The sequence below is a fragment of the Triticum urartu genome, chromosome 5 (assembly GCF_003073215.2).
Source record: "Triticum urartu cultivar G1812 chromosome 5, Tu2.1, whole genome shotgun sequence".
In the NCBI taxonomy this organism is placed as follows: Eukaryota; Viridiplantae; Streptophyta; class Magnoliopsida; order Poales; family Poaceae; genus Triticum; species Triticum urartu.
Window position 1 is genome coordinate 501,954,350 of NC_053026.1, and position 18,001 is coordinate 501,972,350.

Here is an 18,001-nt window from a genome sequence, read left to right on the forward strand (position 1 = left end):
TATTAACCGAAAACATAATACATGTGTGAATACATAGACAAACAGTATGTCACTAGTATGCCTCTACTTGACTAGCTCGTTGAATCAAAGATGGTTAAGTTTCCTAGCCATAGACATGAGTTGTCATTTGATTAACGGGATCACATCATTAGAGAATGATGTGATTGACTTGACCCATTCCGTTAGCATAGCACTTGATCGTTTAGTTTGTTGCTATTGCTTTCTTCATGACTTATACATGTTCCTATGTCTATGAGATTATGCAACTTCCGTTTACCAGAGGAACACTTTGTGTGCCACCAAACGTCACAACGTAACTGGGTGATTATAAAGGTGCTCTACAGGTGTCTCCGAAGATACTTGTTGGGTTGGCGTATTTCGAGATTAGGATTTGTCACTCCGATTGTCGGAGAGGTATCTCTGGGCCCACTCAGTAATGCACATCACTATAAGCCTTGCAAGCATTGCAACTAATGAGTTAGTTGCCGGATGATGTGTTACAGAATGAGTAAAGAGACTTGCCGGTAACGAGATTGAACTAGGTATTGAGATATCGACGATCGAATCTCGGGCAAGTAACATACCGATGACAAAGGGAACAACGTATGTTGTTATGCGGTTTGACCGATAAAGATCTTCGTAGAATATGTAGGAGCCAATATGAGCATCCAGGTTCCGCTATTGGTTATTGACTGGAGACGTGTCTCGGTCATGTCTACATAGTTCTCGAACCCGTAGGGTCTGCACGCTTAAAGTTCGATGAGGGTTATATTATGAGTTTATGTGTTTTGATGTACCGAAGGAGTTCGGAGTCCCGGATGAGATCGGGGACATGACGAGGAGTCTCGAAATGGTCGAGACGTAAAGATCGATATATTGGACGACTATATTCGGACATCGGAAAGGTTCCGAGTGATTCGGGTATTTTCAGGAGTACCGGGGAGTTACGGGAATTCATATTGGGCCTTAATGGGCCATACGGGAAAGGAGAGAAAGGCCTCAAATGGTGGCCGCACCCCTCCCCATGGGCTGGTCCGAATTGGACTAGGGAGGGGGGCGCCCCCTTCCTTCCTTCTTCTTCTCCCTTACCTTTCCTTCCCTCCTACTCCTACTACTTGGAAGGGCTCCTAATTCTACTAGGAAAGGGGGAATCCTACTCCCGGTGGGAATAGGACTCCCCTAGGGCGCGCCATAGAGAGGGCCGGTCCTCCCCCTCCTCCACTCCTTTATATACGGGGGCAGGGGGCACCCCAAAGACACAACAATTGATCTCTTGATCTCTTAGCCGTGTGCGGTCCCCCCCCCTCCACCATAATCCACCTCGGTCATATCGTAGCGGTGCTTAGGTGAAGCCCTGCGTCGGTAGAACATCATCATTGTCACCACGCCGTTGTGCTGACGAAACTCTCCCTCAACACTCGGCTGGATCGGAGTTCGAGGGACGTCATCGAGTTGAACGTGTGCAGAACTCGGAGGTGCTGTGCGTTCGGTACTTGATCGGTCGGATCGTGAAGACGTACGACTACATCAACCGCGTTGTGATAACGCTTCCGCTTTCGGTCTACGAGGGTACATGGACAACACTCTCCCCTCTCGTTGCTATGCATCACCATGATCTTGCGTGTGCGTAGGAAAATTTTGAAATTACTACGTTCCCCAACACTCCTCTCCCTCCTTTATATACATGGCCAGGGGCACCCCAAAGCACAACAGACAATCTCTTAGCCGTGTGCGGTGCCCCCCTCCATAGTTTAACACCTCGGTCATGTCGTCGTAGTGCTTAGGCGAAGCCCTGCACTGGTAACTTCATCATCACCATCACCACGCCGCCGTGCTGACGGAACTCTCTCTCGACCCTCTACTGGATCAAGAGCTCGAGGGACGTCAACGTGCGAAACGTGTGCTGAACACGGAGGTTCCGTACGTTTGGTACTTGGTAGTGAAGACGTTCGACTACATCAACCGCATGACTAAACGCTTCCGCTTTCTGTCTACGAGAGTACGTGGACACACTTTCCCCTCTCGTTGCTATGCATCTCCTAGATAGATCTTGCGTGATAGTAGGGTTTTTTTTTAATTACTACGTTCCCTAACAGCCCCCCCCCCTGCCCCCCCCCCCCCCGCGCGCGCGCGCAAAGCCAAACGTGCAGTCCACCTTCCAGGGCCACCACCCCTAGCATCCAAGTGCTCGCATACCCGCACCACCATCAGCAGCACGCCCGCAAGGGAATCAATCACCAGACACTAGCCAGCCCACGCAGCGGCACACTAGCACCACAGGCCGCTCCGGTCGTCTCCAGCCACCTTCGGTGCTCTGTAGAAAGGCAAGAGCAACGGATTTTCACTGGAGGGCAGCAGAGCGCTAGCACGCACCAGATCCGGTACGATGTCTACCCGACCTGGCCGCCAGCCACCGGAGGAGCAGCATCCGGGAGGCCTCCCGTCGTGGCGTACCCAGGGCAGGGGATTTGGCAGGGTGCTGCCACACACCGCCGGCAACACCCCGCGAACCAGGGACGAGGCGTGACGAGGACGCGGGCAGGCCGGATCCCACCGGCGACAGCGTAGGATGGACGTGGGACGCGAGCCGTGACCGAGGGGAAAGGTAGGGGGCGCATGGCCCAGGTGAGGCTCGAGCACCCGCCGCCGCCGACAACCACCACGGGCTTTGCTCGCGTCGTCCGGCGGCGGTGGTGGGAGAAGGGTGGAGAAGGGGGGCTAGCGGAGCGGTCGCGGGGTCGCCGCCCGAGTCGAACGCGGGGTGATGCGGAGGTACCTAGGTCGGAGTCGCGCGTTAGTAAAATAATCTAGTTTCGGTTCACCCAACACTCACGTTCCTCCTTTTACGACTGAACCGCAATCCATTGCCGGCTCCACCGGCACCCACACCAGCTCCGCGCGCCGCCCCGCCCTATCCGAGCTGCCTCCTCCACCGGGCCATCCCTCTAAGGCCCGCTCTTCTCTGGCGTCAATGGTGCACCCCTCCTATCGATGGCTATGGTCGGTATTTGCTCGGAAATGACCCGAACTACAAGGGTTGAGCGCGCTTTGCTGCGTCGTTGGTGTTGTTGGTTTTAAAAAAGAATTACCCGGTCTAGTTTAAAATATAAGGTGTATGACTTTTTTGAAAGTCAAACTTTTAAGTTTGATAAAATTTGTAGAGAAATATATCAAAATCTATAATATCAAATCGGTATGATTAGATTCATCATGAAATGAATTTCCATACTTTTCTTGTTTAATATTTTAGATATCGATATTGTTTGCTTCGACCTTGGTCATTTTTTTAATGACTTCCCAAAAATCTAATATATGTTTTGAAACTAATTAATTATTTAGTTTGATGGGTGGGGGAAATGACGAAATGTGTTATATTTTTATGTATAATGCGGTGATTTGATGAGACTTTCGTGGTGTGGTTCTGTGTTATCCGCTAACCGGCGTATATTTATGTGGGAAAATTTGACATTGATGGCTGCATGTACTATATTGGTGCTACCGTATGACATGTTGGCGCTTTTTTCTAGATGGTGGGAGGGTGCACGGGATTGATATGTTTTTATAGGCCGACTACTGTTGATTGATTTGAAAAATCATTGGCCCGATCAAAATCATAAACTAATCATAATTGAATACATCAGCTGAATGAAAGAGTTTCAAAATGAGAAGACATAGGGAATTAAAAGAATTGAATGAGAGAGTTCCTTGAGAAATTGTTGACCCGGTCAAAATCAGGCGACTCAATTCTAAATTGAAGATCTCGATTAATTATGAGGCCTTAAAAAAAATAGAAAGCATAACATATAGTATAAAAAAATTAAATAAAAAAGCTTTGAGAAATTGTTGACCTGGTCAAAATAAGGTGATCCAATTCTAATTGAAAAACTCAATTGAATATAGGATCTTTAAAAGTAGGAAACATAGTGTTATAGAGGATGCGTTTCTAGCATGCATACCGTGTCCTGTGCTAATCGAGGAGACATGCAATAAATCACACGAATCACCCATTTTGTCCTTCACTTTGTATTTCAGCTTCGTATTGTGTTTGTATTTATCGCTTTTGAATCGAAAATTCAATATGGGTCGTACTACCATATGGTAGTATTATCGGAGACGTTGGTCCACCTAGGGATCAGTGTGCACAGTTGTATTGCATATTGTATTGCCTTTCCTCACATTAATATTGAACAGTGCCGGTTCTTCTTGTCCGTTGTTCATTACTGATGTGGCCCAGTGGTCTTCTACGGTTTTGCCGCTCCTAATCTTTTCTAGACTGGAGTCCAGTCGCACATGGTCCGCTCGACCCTAGGCACGAGTCGTTTTGCCTATAACTGGCCATACCTCGGGCCAGGCCGGGCTTCAGGCCGGGCCTAGTCAAGCCCGACGCAAAAAACCGGGCCTGGGCTCGGCCCGACCTGGCCATCAGGCCTGTTTTCTTGGTCCATGCCCGGCCCGAACACGTAAAAGCCCGTCAGGCTTTGGGCCAGCCCGGCCCGACCTTCAGAAAAGTGCAAAAATGACGGGTCTGAGCCCGGCCCGGTCCAACCATCGGGCTCAAAATCTAGGCCCGAGCCCAGCCCAGGAGCAGCGTCGGGCCGGACCGGGTCGGGCTTTTTCGGGCTAGGTCGGGCCAGGCTTCCCATGGCCAGGTATAGTTTTGCCCAACGAAATTCATCTCTGTTCTCACATACAGCTGCACAGGCAGTTGTCCTTCCACATTCCTCTCCCCCTCGCACTGTTCCGTTTTAGCGCACCGCGGCAATCACGGCCTCTTTCTCCTCCACCCCCAAGCCATGAACATGGATCTTCTCCCCTTAATCCTATTACCTCGATGCGGCAGGCAGTGTTTGGCCAAATATCCACCGGTGGGAAAAGACCCGGCAATCAGTACAAGTGTATCCTTTGCAGTGTAAGATCTTGAATCCAATCCTTGATCTGGGCTGCTACAAATGATGCGGGCTCATTCCGTTCTTTCTCGTTCTTGCAGTCTGGCAAAAGCTCCATGAACTCAGGGTGGCCCTTTGTACGACGCAGGTGCTGACAGAGTAGAAGAGGTGGAGAAGAATGTGATGTACAGAGCAACTCACAATCGAGCAGAGCGCAGGCTCGTCGACCTGTCTCGCAGCTGACGAGACATCCACATCGTCGTCTCGTGACCGGGACACTAGGTGAGAGAGGCCCAGAAAATTATTTGCAAGATATATGTATTATTTGCTGCATTGATAAGATCTTTTGGGTTCTGTTTTAATGGAGTACTGATCAGCTTGTGCTGGAAAACAGTGTACTGAAATTGTTTACTGGAACGGTTTCAGTTAGGACTTGGCAATTCTTTGAACTTTTGTACTTGCATTGTGGCTGTTGGATTGGATTAATCTGTCTGTGTAGCCTGATGCTTAGTTGTTGACATATTCCCAGTCTTGGAACTTGAAAACTCAAGTCAGTTCAGTCATATAAGTTCAGCTTCACATAGAAGATACCGATTTCTATATTATTTAGGCAATTGTAATTCAGGAAGAAAATTCATGTTGTATCCCGCAAACACTACAGAGAAATTAGTTTCTGCATGCACATTACATTGCTTTCAGGTTTTGTAAAACTATCTTCTTGATTGCAAAACTAGAGGCACGACATTGTGCCTGCTGGATTTATGGGCAGACGCTAGAAGGTTGTCTGAAGCTAGTTGGTGTTTGGTTTTTAATTCAGACAATTCAGTTTTTCAATTTAATACTATATGTTGCTAGTAGAAGACTTTACAACTTCAGAAGCCCAAATCACTTCAGCCTGCTCATTTAAACTTCACAGAGAAGATACCAATTTCTACTATATACCCTACTGTAATTGTTTCGATTAATGTGTGGACAAAATTCAGGCTATATCCCACAACACTGTATGAAAGCTAGCTTTTTCTATGCATTACATTGTTTTGCGTTTTTGGACTTCAGCTTTCTTCTTGATATTTTCATTAACCTGTTGCGGTACCTGTGACATGATGTATGTCTAAGTGCTTCGATGTTTTTGCTAATTCAGCCCATGCGGAGGCGCGGTACACGATGTCGATGCAGTGTAGAGAAAGACCAGAGCAGGACTCCTGACTGTCGCTTCACGGTTCACTTGTTGTTGCCTTGGCCATGTGAATCCCAATTTTTTTGCACTAAGATAGGGTTTCTCGAAAACCCAGTAGTTCTTCTATTTCTGCTAGCTAAACTTGCTCCATAGTAGGAAATCTATTTTGGGCTGGTCTCGCTGTTCTAAACTACAGAAACTGCTTGAACAAAAATGCAGTTAATGTGTTTGGGCTCATATTCTGTTGCCAGCTGCGTTTACCTTAGATTAAGCATCGTACACATATGCGATTATTGTTTTGCAGTGAGTAGAGGAATTGAGTTTAGCTGTGACACTTAAATTTTTAGTCCTATCCTATAGCAGAGAATGAATTTGTGTTTCGACAGAACTCTCAACATGCTGCACTTTCCTGCGCGCTGGGTGACATTTTGGAAACTGAATAGTATGAGCGCTGAACTGATGTACGAAATGCAGCTATAATGGTGAAAAATTACCACCAATTCTCATGTTGATTTACTGAATTTTCATGTGTTGTACATATATCCAGTTCAATATAATTGTTCTATGTTTGCAATTCTAAACGAGCCTTACTGTTTGCTCTTTGCTCCAGGAAAGTGCTAGTACTAAACCAGGTACTTGCATATGTTGTTCATTCGTTGCATCATTTTGAACGACATCAATGCTAAATCTACTAAGCTATAGCACCAGACTACAGAAAACGGTAAATTCGTCACTGTCTTCAGCTGCACACGGTTTCAGTTCAGCATTTTCAGAGGAAGTACATTTAATCACCCGGGGTACTCGTGGATCTGGCTTAATAGTAGACTCCCCGGACTCCGTCGTCACGCTGTACATGCTGTCTCTGTCGTCCGAGGCGGCGGCCCCACTACAGTGCGCTGCCATGGACTATTCCCACAGGCTAGTTCAGTGCGACACAGACTATTCTCGCCGCCACTACATTGCCGATCCTCGGCTACAAACTTGCAATTGTGAACGGATGAGCAAAGACGCCGGCGGTGAGCAAACAGGGCCGCCCATCGTCGCAACAGATGCCGATGCAGACGCGTGCTAGGGACTCTGTGCGGTCGTGTGTAGACAGAGGAAAAATTCTGGGCCACGGTACATGGCGGATGCAGGTCCTGTACCAGCGGTCCATCCGTCAAACTGCACCATCCCGCCCCTTGGGACCTCCAGTACATACAATCTACCCTGGTCCAAAGACAGCTCTGGTGTACAGCCATCTCCAGTACACTAGAATATCTGGCGCTCGCACATGCTCTATCAATGCCCTGCCTACCTACCAATCTGGTCCTTTGGACGGTACAGATAATGAGACTATATGCCGGTATGGCCCATATCGCTGAATTCTGCAAATCAGCCGTGGCAATGGCATTACAGACTTTTCACCGGGTAAACCACAAATAAGCTAGCTGAGGAAACAAGCAGTGAAAAGAATTTGTTGGCTTATCAACTTGGGGTAGGACCGATTTTCACATGAGTTTATTTTCACATCATAACTCGAAAGACGTACCCAAGAGAACGTGCACGGTGAGCATGAACACGCACACATGACACACCGTGCTAACAGCAACATTACGGAACAAGCCAAACTTTGCCGAAACCATAAAACGTGGAACGAATCTCCGACTCGACGGAGGGTGATGCACGTACGCACGAGTCATTGTCGCCTCCATTAGCCATGGAGTCACTTCACTGGTCCTTGTAGAATCGGAGTTGCTGAACGAACTCATCGATGTACCTCTCATGGCAGGCAGTGTCCGCGACAACCTGCTGCCACTTGTTGGCATTGGCGGCGAAGACGCGTCCTGCTTGCTCGTCCACCACGACGGCCCGGACCGTGGACGCGACGCCTTGCCGGTCAAAAGACAGTCCATCCTCCCCGTTCCTCGGCACCAGCAGACCGACCTTCTTCCTCTCCATGAACTGAGCCCCCGTCTGTTGGTCTCCGAAGAAGGGCAGCATGACGAGGGGATGCCCATACTGGATCCCCTCGATGGCGGAGCCCGGCCCGCTGTGCGTGAGGAACGCGCCCACGGAGCCGTGCGCTAGCACCCTGGTCTGCGGAACCATCCCCATCGCCACGAGGCCGCGGCCCTTGATGCGCTCCTCGAAGCCCGGAGGAAGAACGTCTTGGTCGCCGACCTTCCTCAGAGCCCACAGGAACGGCGTACCGGCGAGCTCCAGGCCGATGGCCAGCTCGTGCACCAGCTCGGTGGTCAGCGGCGCTTCGGTTCCCAGCGCGACGTAGACGACGGATTTTGCCGGATGCCGGTCCAGCCATGACACGAGCTCGTCACCTTCATTATTCGAACTCGCCCTCAGAGGCGGCGGCGGCAGCAGGCCCATAGGGGCGAACGGCTTGCCCAGGACGCCCGGCAGCAGAGGCACGGCCTCGGGGTCGAACTCCACGCAGCACCGCTGGGCGACGATCTTGCAGCACTGGTAGGTTAGCACGAAGCGCTGGGGCACGGTCGCCCCTAGCTCTGGGTCCACCACCGTGGACACACGCGGCACGCCCCAGAGCGCGGTCGACGCGGCGGCGAAGGGGAGGAACATCACGGACGGCACGCCTCGGTCGGCGGCGGCGGCCGCTGCCAGGTAGTGGAGGTTGTCGAGGACGAGCCAGTCTGGCTTCTTGCCCTCGTCGAGGAAGGCGGAGAATGGGCCGACGAGGCCGTCGGCGGCCTTGAGTAGAAGCTCGGCCAGGTTGCCGGGACTGGGCGGGAGGTCGGAGGTGGCCTCGGCTCCCTCCGGGAGGCCGTCCACGCGGGGCAGCGGCAGGGCGACGAAGTGGACGCCGACGACCGGCCGGAGCCGGCTGAGGTTGCGCGGCGTGGAGACGAAGGAGACGCGGTGGCCGCGCGCCACCAGGCGCTCTGCAAGCTCCAGCAAGGGGATCATGTGCCCGAACGCGAGCCACGGGAAGATGACGATGTGCATGGGCGAGGACGAGGAGCGGGCATCGGCGTTGGCGTCCATGGTCGTAGCTAGCAGTATCGCTCCAGGTGGCGGTGGATCGGCGTGTGAATGTGATGCCTCTGGCCTCGATGGAGTGTATATATAGTGAGTGAGCCGAGAGCTGTTGATCTTGGCCTGGGTCTGGGTGGCGTGGAGCGGCGTGCACCACGCATGGCACCTACCAAAACGCGACATGAATCGATCAATCCATCCATACTTCGTCCCCGCTAACATGGACCTGGATCGACACAGCCCACCATACTACACTGTAGTACTCGCTCCGTTCCTAAATACTCCTTTCGTTCGGAAATACTTGCTGAAAAAATAGATATATCTAAACATATTTTAGTTTTAGATACATCCATTTTTGTTCACTTCTACAACAAGTATTTTCGGACGGATGGAATATGTACGTAGACGTTTTGGCAGTTTAATTTAGAAACAGAAATATTGTCAAATTGGAGTTTTTACTACCAGAGCTTGTTCTCCTTCCGCTCGGCTATGGTGGTGGTTGGGAGCTGATTGCTTCGACGGGGCCACCCTGAAGCTAGCTTGTGAAATGGCCCGCAAACCTTTTTTTACTGGAGCCGGCCCATCTCAAAAGTTGTCACAATTTGTATTCTTATATTTCAATCTATTCTTTATTTAAACCTCTCTATTTCATCGGATTGGGAGTGGGACCACCCACGTGATTTGACCAGCTGGACCCACCCATGTGATTTCAGCCACGCCTGCCACTCCCTCACTTTACAAATACACACCAATGTTTTAAATAGCGGGCTATGGCATTTAGCGGTGACCTTTAAAAACAGCTATAGCGGGGCTATAGCGGCAAATTGTACATGAAATCATTTAGCGGCAACACCCTCAAACAGCTATAGCGAAGCTATAGCGGGGCTATAGCCGGCTATTTAAAACTTGATACGCACACACGAACTACAGAAGTACATGCTTCGTTTCTTTTCAAAGGATCAACCCCTCTCACTTTAAATTGATTTGAAATCTTTTAAAACTCATTTTTTTATTTTTAAAAACATATATTTCATATATTCCAAACTCACAAAAAAAGAAGTGAAAGCAATTATTTCAGATGGGTAAAAGAAATACAATTTCAATTTCTTTAAAAAGGTGATTTCAGCTATTAAAATTTCATATTTTTCAAAGAAGATTGAAATTGAATATTCCAAAAGTGGCGGAAACAATTTCAATCTATATTTAAAAATCTATTTCAATACGTATCTCATAGAAATAACAAGATACATATATTAGAAATAGCGAAATAACAAGATACATATATTAGAAATAGCAAAATAACAAGATACATATATTAGAAATAGCAATTTCATACATTTCATATTTTTAAAAAGTGAAACTTACTATTTCAAAAGAGTGGCATAAACAATTTTATTTTTTTACAATGTGATTTCAGTTAATTTCAGTTAATTTCAATGTGATTTCAGTTAATTTCAGTGCCAATGCCATATTTCACAACGATTGAAACTCATTATCTCAATCATCAAAGAACTGATTTCAATCCTTTCACAGACTATCAATTTCGCATATGTGCACACTATTGTGTACAATTTTAGATCACAAAAACAAATGACACAAAAGTTGATTCATTCATCAACTTCTCAATTATATCAATTGATTTCACTAGATCCCACAATTCCAAACTCACAAAAAAATAAGTGAAACTGATTATTTCAGATCGGTAAAAAAAATACAATTGCAATTTCTTTAAAAGGTGATTTCAGCTATTAAAATTTCATATTTTTCAAAAAAGATTCAGATTGAATATTCCAAAAGTGGCGGAAAAAATTTCAATTCATATTTGAAAATCTATTTCAATATATATCTCATTGAAATAACATGTTGCGGATATTAGAAACGGCTATTTCATATATTTCATATTTCAAAAAGTGAAACTTAGTATTTCAAAAGAGTGGCATAAACAATTTCATTTTTTACAATGTGATTTCAGTTATTCCAATGCCAATGTCATATTTCAAAACGAGTGAAACTCATTATCTCAATCATCAAAGAACTGTTTCAATCCTTTCAAAAAACAAATTTCACTACCACATTTTTACAAAAGACTGTAAATTCATATTTCACAGACTATCAATTTCGCATATGTGCACACTATTGTGTACAATTTTAGATCACAAAAACAAATGACACAAAAGTTGATTCATTCATCAACTTCTCAATTATATCAATTGATTTCACTAGATCCCACAATTCCAAACTCACAAAAAAATAAGTGAAACTGATTATTTCAGATCGGTAAAAAAAATACAATTGCAATTTCTTTAAAAGGTGATTTCAGCTATTAAAATTTCATATTTTTCAAAAAAGATTCAGATTGAATATTCCAAAAGTGGCGGAAAAAATTTCAATTCATATTTGAAAATCTATTTCAATATATATCTCATTGAAATAACATGTTGCGGATATTAGAAACGGCTATTTCATATATTTCATATTTCAAAAAGTGAAACTTAGTATTTCAAAAGAGTGGCATAAACAATTTCATTTTTTACAATGTGATTTCAGTTATTCCAATGCCAATGTCATATTTCAAAACGAGTGAAACTCATTATCTCAATCATCAAAGAACTGTTTCAATCCTTTCAAAAAACAAATTTCACTACCACATTTTTACAAAAGACTGTAAATTCATATTTCACAGACTATCAATTTCGCATATGTGCACACTATTGTGTACAATTTTAGATCACAAAAACAAATGACACAAAAGTTGATTCATTCATCAACTTCTCAATTATATCAATTGATTTCACTAGATCCCACAATTCCAAACTCACAAAAAAATAAGTGAAACTGATTATTTCAGATCGGTAAAAAAAATACAATTGCAATTTCTTTAAAAGGTGATTTCAGCTATTAAAATTTCATATTTTTCAAAAAAGATTCAGATTGAATATTCAAAAGTGGCGGAAAAAATTTCAATTCATATTTGAAAATCTATTTCAATATATATCTCATTGAAATAACATGTTGCGGATATTAGAAACGGCTATTTCATATATTTCATATTTCAAAAAGTGAAACTTAGTATTTCAAAAGAGTGGCATAAACAATTTCATTTTTTACAATGTGATTTCAGTTATTCCAATGCCAATGTCATATTTCAAAACGAGTGAAACTCATTATCTCAATCATCAAAGAACTGTTTCAATCCTTTCAAAAAACAAATTTCACTACCACATTTTTACAAAAGACTGTAAATTCATATTTCACAGACTATCAATTTCACATATGTGCACACTATTCCATACAATTTCAGATCACAAAACAAAATGACACACACATCGATGCATTTATCAACTTCTCAATTATATCAATTGGTTTCACTCGATCCCACAATTCATAAATCATGTCGTTCAAAACATGTTTCAATGTATTTCACACACATTCCACAACAATAACCGATGCTCTCTGTCACAAACATACAAACATCCGAAATTGAAGGAGCAGGGGAGGCCATTCATCTGGTAAAGATGCAAGGGATGTTCAAATCATGCAAAATAAAACGGAAATCATTAAGTACAGATGGAGACAGGTTAGGGGAGATGGGCTTCATTACTCACCAGATCCGGTTACGGTCAATCTTGGAGTCGCCGGATCCAGCGACGCCCGTGCGCGGTGACCCATTGTGGTGGGTGGCCGTCGTGGTGGAACCTTGCTGGAGCAGCTCTCCCCAACGCCCACCGCGGTGTATCTGTCGTACGCCAGCGTGATTCGGCGCCGCTCCTCGCCGGCCTCGTGGTACAGCCGTGCCGCCGCCGGTCTTGTCTGTGCCCCCTCGTGGCTCCATCTCGTATTGCATCTGTATAGGTCTCGTATCCCGAATCGGAGGTGGAAAAAAAAAATCTTATGGATTCCACCAGCACGGATCTAGATGGTGGATTTCCCACCGGTAGATACTGGTTCTAGATGGTGGATTTCCCACCGGTAGATACTGGTTCCACCAGCACGGTTCGTGTAATGGCCTTAGTGTGTTTTTTCAACCGGGCACTACACCACTACCCCTTTCCATTAATTTCTCAACGGGAATAATCCATCCTTTCCGTTTCTAAATATAAGTCTTTTAGAGATTTTAATATGAACTACATGCGAAGCAAAATGAGGGAATCTACACTCTAAAATACATCTATATACATCCGTATGTAATCGATATAGAAATCTCTAAAAAGACTTATATTTAGGAATGGAAGGAGTACAAGTAGATGGCCCTTGTACACATTGATGAGTTCGAGCTTGATGATCCTCCTCGTCATCTGACGAGACTGACAAATTGATGATCTCTTGCTCAACTTTGATCCTGGTGACTGCTTGTGGTGGGTGTGGCTTCCTTCTCTTCTTCCCTGGTTCTTTCCAGTGCTTCGCGCTCTATGTCCTCGAGCCATGCGACCTACCGTAGTCTCATTCCTCTTCACAAGGGATGAAACCCGAATTGGTAGATGTAGGCGACCAAGTTATGAGTACAAAATTTCCATGCAAATCTGGAATTAACATGTGCATATCCAAACTAATCTGGGAATTAAATAAATTACTCTATTGAATAACAACCGTCTTTGCAATAATTGATTTATAATGAAGGTATAATTCAGGCAACTGACAGCCAGCAGAAATAACTGATTTATAACGAAGGACATGGCGTGAAGTTAGCATTCAAATCCATAACTATTCAGCTCAAACAAAAGTGCGTACATGCTTCGCAAGACGCAGGTGAAGCCAAATCCAAGAGGAATCGCTGCTGCTGCACTTAAGTGCATTTGAGTTTTCGATATGTGGCCAATCCTCAAATGCTCCAAGATGAACGGGCAAAATATTAAATTTATGGTATAACTGAGGATGTTTAGCAAGCATAGATTTAGAATCATAATCACAGGAATTTCATTACTTCAAGGGAATATCCATTAAGACTGACAGTACAAACATGAAGTTAATGAGAACAAGCATGCGTTACAATGCCATTAGACAAAGCATGTATAGCATATGATGTTAAAAGATCCAGCAATCAACAAATAAACCTAAAAGAAATAAACAGAAACCGTGGAGTCAAGGAGAAAACTATAAGGATGGAGCATCTGAACTGCTGCCTAAGATAAGGGGAAAACTTACAGCTTAGGATTTCCTATTTGACTGTTCTATGTATCCCCAGCTAAGGGGCGTCCAACCACCAGGCAGAAAAAGCTTTGTCTATTCTTTTGTACAGTGAGCATCCGTCCCATGCCGCGTACACTGATTGTAACCAACACTGCCAAGAAATGCCCTTATCTCTTGTGCACTACTGTTGCTCGCCTGCAGCAGGCGCTCGTCCTCTTCGTATATAAGGTAGGGAGCTTCACCTCTCCTCCTCGAGAGCAACTTTGATGCACCTCTCAGAACATGAGATTCCCAACCTTGAACGTCAATTTTGATCAGAACCACTCGCTCTGCATCTGGAATGACTTCATCCAATGGGATTGTAGCAACCTCGACAGCAACTTCTTCATTAGATTTGAATGCTAACTTCGCACCAGTTGCAGATATAGCACTGTTGTCGAGTCGTCCGATCACCTACATTGCCAAAATACTCACAGTAAGCTGTTGAGATATAATAATAATAATATTATTATTATTATCTATAAGAGAAAGCAATCTGAGGTTTTCACAAGAAGCAACGCAAGTCAGACTAATTTGCAAATGGGGTGTTTGCACTTTATATGGAAGTGGCAATGAATTCACTAATGGTTCGACATGACAGTTTGAAATATTATCAGCATGAACCAGAAGTGCATCAGGCAAATCAGGAAGTTATAACTTTAGCCAGAATGAGTTCTGCTGTAGTCTGTAACTGTTAAGGAGTATTAGTATTGGTCTAGGTCTCCTTACATATTCATAGTAGTCCAACTTTCCTTACTTTGTACTCCAAGTACCATGTAATATATATTCGCTCCTTGGCCTATTGAAAGTTGCTCCTCTAACAGTAACTAGCTAGGGAAGGGTAAGTATTTGGCCGGTTTCCATTATCAGTTGGTCAGCTCTTTTTTGTACTAATGAAGAGCCAGAGCTTCTGTTGGTTGCTCGAAAAAAGGCACTCCGCAACATGGAATACATTGGATCCTAAATGTCGGTTATGCTACCCATCATTGGTTTAGTGAGTCCAGTAACTCAACCTTCAATAGATATATATGGAAGTTTTAACAACACAAGATAAAAAAGAAGTCCTGTAACACAAAGGTTAAGCTGATGCTTTAATAATAAACCAGTAGCATGCAACTGGAAAAAATTTCATGTAAACCCTGCTCCACCAGTGACAAGGATAAATTTCCCGATTTAATATTTAGTTTAAAGAACAAGGCATTTTCTATTTCTAAATGTTCCATTTAGAAAGTATAGCACTGCCAGACCATGGATAATCCCAAATCCAATGGTAAGGGAAAAGAAAAAATTCAGACACATATGTTTGCGGACGAGCATCACAGCCTTAGGAACTTCCTCTAATAGAACATACCCGAAAAGGATAATTATGGCAAATAATAATAAAATCTAAGTAAATTGGGAAATCATTTAAGCCTAAGTGAGGCAAACGACCAAGTGCCCATCTAATACGGGGTGAATGATCAAATTCCCGGTGATGCAAGAGTGCAACAGTTCTCGAAACATTTGTATGGGTGGTCTTGTCCTAACTATTTAGGATGGTGAGGCAAACTAGCACAATCTGAGTTTACCACAATACTTCATCCAGCTCCCCGAGGTACATCTCGATCAATAAACATCTGGTTAGTACTGCTTAGTACTGCAATCCAAAATGCGATAGTTGATAAACTTTTAAACGGAGCAATCTGAAGCAGGAAAGATACCTTATGCATTGTGATGTTCCCAACCCGGTCAGATGCTGCAGCATGATACACCACCACCTGGTCCTGCACCCGGTTCAGGTACACCCCGTCGCAGATCCGCTGCAGGTTCTCGAATACCGGCTCGAATGCCACCACCCGGAACCCCATCACGGCCGCCGCGAAGGCCGCCATCCCAACATTGGCCCCGACGTCCACCACCACCCCGCCGCCGGAGCCCCTCCCCACCTCCCCCGCGAGCAGTTCCTGGATTGTCTGGGAGATGTCGGGCTTGCGGAAGCGCTTGCCCTTGAGGAGGCGGGCGATGTTCCGGTGCGGGCGGTCGGGGAGGGACCCCAGGTCGGCGAGGGAGTAGAGGAAGGGGCGGGGCACGCCCTCCACGAGGCTGGCCAAGACCGGGGAGGCCTGCGGCGAGGCGTAGCAGTCGAAGGGGCGCAGCCGGGCCGGGAGGTGGGGTGAGGCGGCACTGGCGGGGGCGAAGGTGAGATCTGGGGCTCTGGAGAGGACGAAGACGAGGAGGATGAGAACCGGGACGAGCAAGAGGAGGGTCCTGGGAGTGGAGGAGGACGCCGCGGCGGAGGCATGCCGGCGCCAGGAGGCGGCGAGCGGCGCCGGCATTGGCCGAGAGGGTTCCGGGGTTTGGGCTGCCGCCGATGGGAAGCGGTGGCGTGAAGAGCAGGCGCAGCGGCTGTAAAATAAGAGCAATGCTACACTCACGTAGAAATCTATTACGGGGTTCACGGACTAGCTCGCGTGGGCGATTGGGATTAGACACGAGGGGAGGTTGGGCCTCACGAGAAAATATCAGATGATATCATGTTTATGATACGAGCTTCTGGTCCGTTGGATCTAGATCCAACGGTTCCTAAGAGGTTTTGAAAGGCTGTTGTACTTGTTTGTAATTTTTAGACTTTAAAAGATCTTTTTCGTAAAATGTTGAAAGCCTTCCGGGGGCCGTTGGATCTCAGGTCCAATGGCTCCTAGGAGCTCGTATCATGAGAGCATTTAAGGCTTCGTATCACCTGATACTTTCTTTGGGCCTCACTCCCACTGAAAATTAGAGGGCTGAGAGATTAGTTAGAAGAAAATTAAGTAAAAACCCGTAATGGGTTTGTGTGTGTAGGATTATTTGATAAAATAAAGGGAGCGAAAATGCTACATCGATAAGCTTATTACAGGATATTCACGAACCTTCCAACCAACTAATACTTTGCTCCCCTCCCCCCCTCGATTTTCAGGGGTGGGGCCGTCCCTCCTCTTTTAGTCCAATCACAGATTGCCACTTCAAGTTTACCTCGTAAAAGGCCCGTAATACTTCATTGATGTAGCATTGCTCATAAAGGGAGTAACGAGCGAGGCTCGCCTCACGATTTTTGGTCTTTAACAAAAGGCTAGCCTCACGCTAGGAACATATATACTCTTTCAAAGAAATGAAGAAAAAGACCACGTAACCCCACATGAATAGTAATTAAAATTTATTGTATAAAATAAAAATTCTTGAAATTTTGAAGTATCAAATTTGGTCGATCATTCTACTCAAGCTTGAAGTTCGTGAAATATTGACACATGTGGTATTCTAGCGGAATTTTTTTTTGAGACCTCACTATTCATCAAATACTTGTTTTTTAATGTACCTTCGATTTTGTCATTTTTGTCTAGAATATCACATATGTCATTTCTTTGTGAAAGTTTATACTTGCGTATACCAATTTACTCTATATGTTAAAAAAGACTAGCAAACAAGCTCGTAACAATTAAAGTACAAGGCACGTACATATCGACCTGACAAAAGTGAAAAGACATATATGGCCATTAAAAAAAGCAAACAAGCTCGTACGTTGCAATGAAAAAAAAATAAATGTCCCTAAGTACATTTATGTGTGCATGCTGGAAAATCACATGTCCCTAAGCACATTTATGTCTGCATGTTGTAAGGTTTTGGTTCACTTACGATATGTTCGTCTAGATAGGCCTTTGCTTTCTTCACCTAAAAACTTAGTATGTTTGTAGCGGTTGCATAGTTATTATGCAAGCTTTAGTAGAGTAAAGATAATTAACACACAAAAATTGCTAGTCCGAACCAA

The 18,001-nt window shown here is 45.1% G+C and overlaps 2 protein-coding genes across 2 annotated transcripts; both read right to left on the minus strand.

The window, feature by feature from the left end:
- Positions 1-7,509: 7,509 nt before the first annotated feature.
- On the minus strand, positions 7,510-9,128 carry LOC125510142 (UDP-glycosyltransferase 91B1-like). Its single transcript, XM_048675234.1, has one exon. The coding sequence runs from the start codon at positions 9,061-9,063 to the stop codon at positions 7,774-7,776; it is 1,290 nt and encodes a 429-aa protein (XP_048531191.1). The 5' UTR covers positions 9,064-9,128; the 3' UTR covers positions 7,510-7,773.
- A 4,816-nt stretch (positions 9,129-13,944) lies between these two features.
- On the minus strand, positions 13,945-16,639 carry LOC125510143. The gene is made up of 2 exons (XM_048675235.1): positions 15,921-16,639; positions 13,945-14,634 (listed from the first exon to the last, which is right to left on the minus strand). The coding sequence occupies exons 1-2, from the start codon at positions 16,533-16,535 to the stop codon at positions 14,275-14,277; spliced, it is 975 nt and encodes a 324-aa protein (XP_048531192.1). The 5' UTR covers positions 16,536-16,639; the 3' UTR covers positions 13,945-14,274.
- Positions 16,640-18,001: the final 1,362 nt, after the last annotated feature.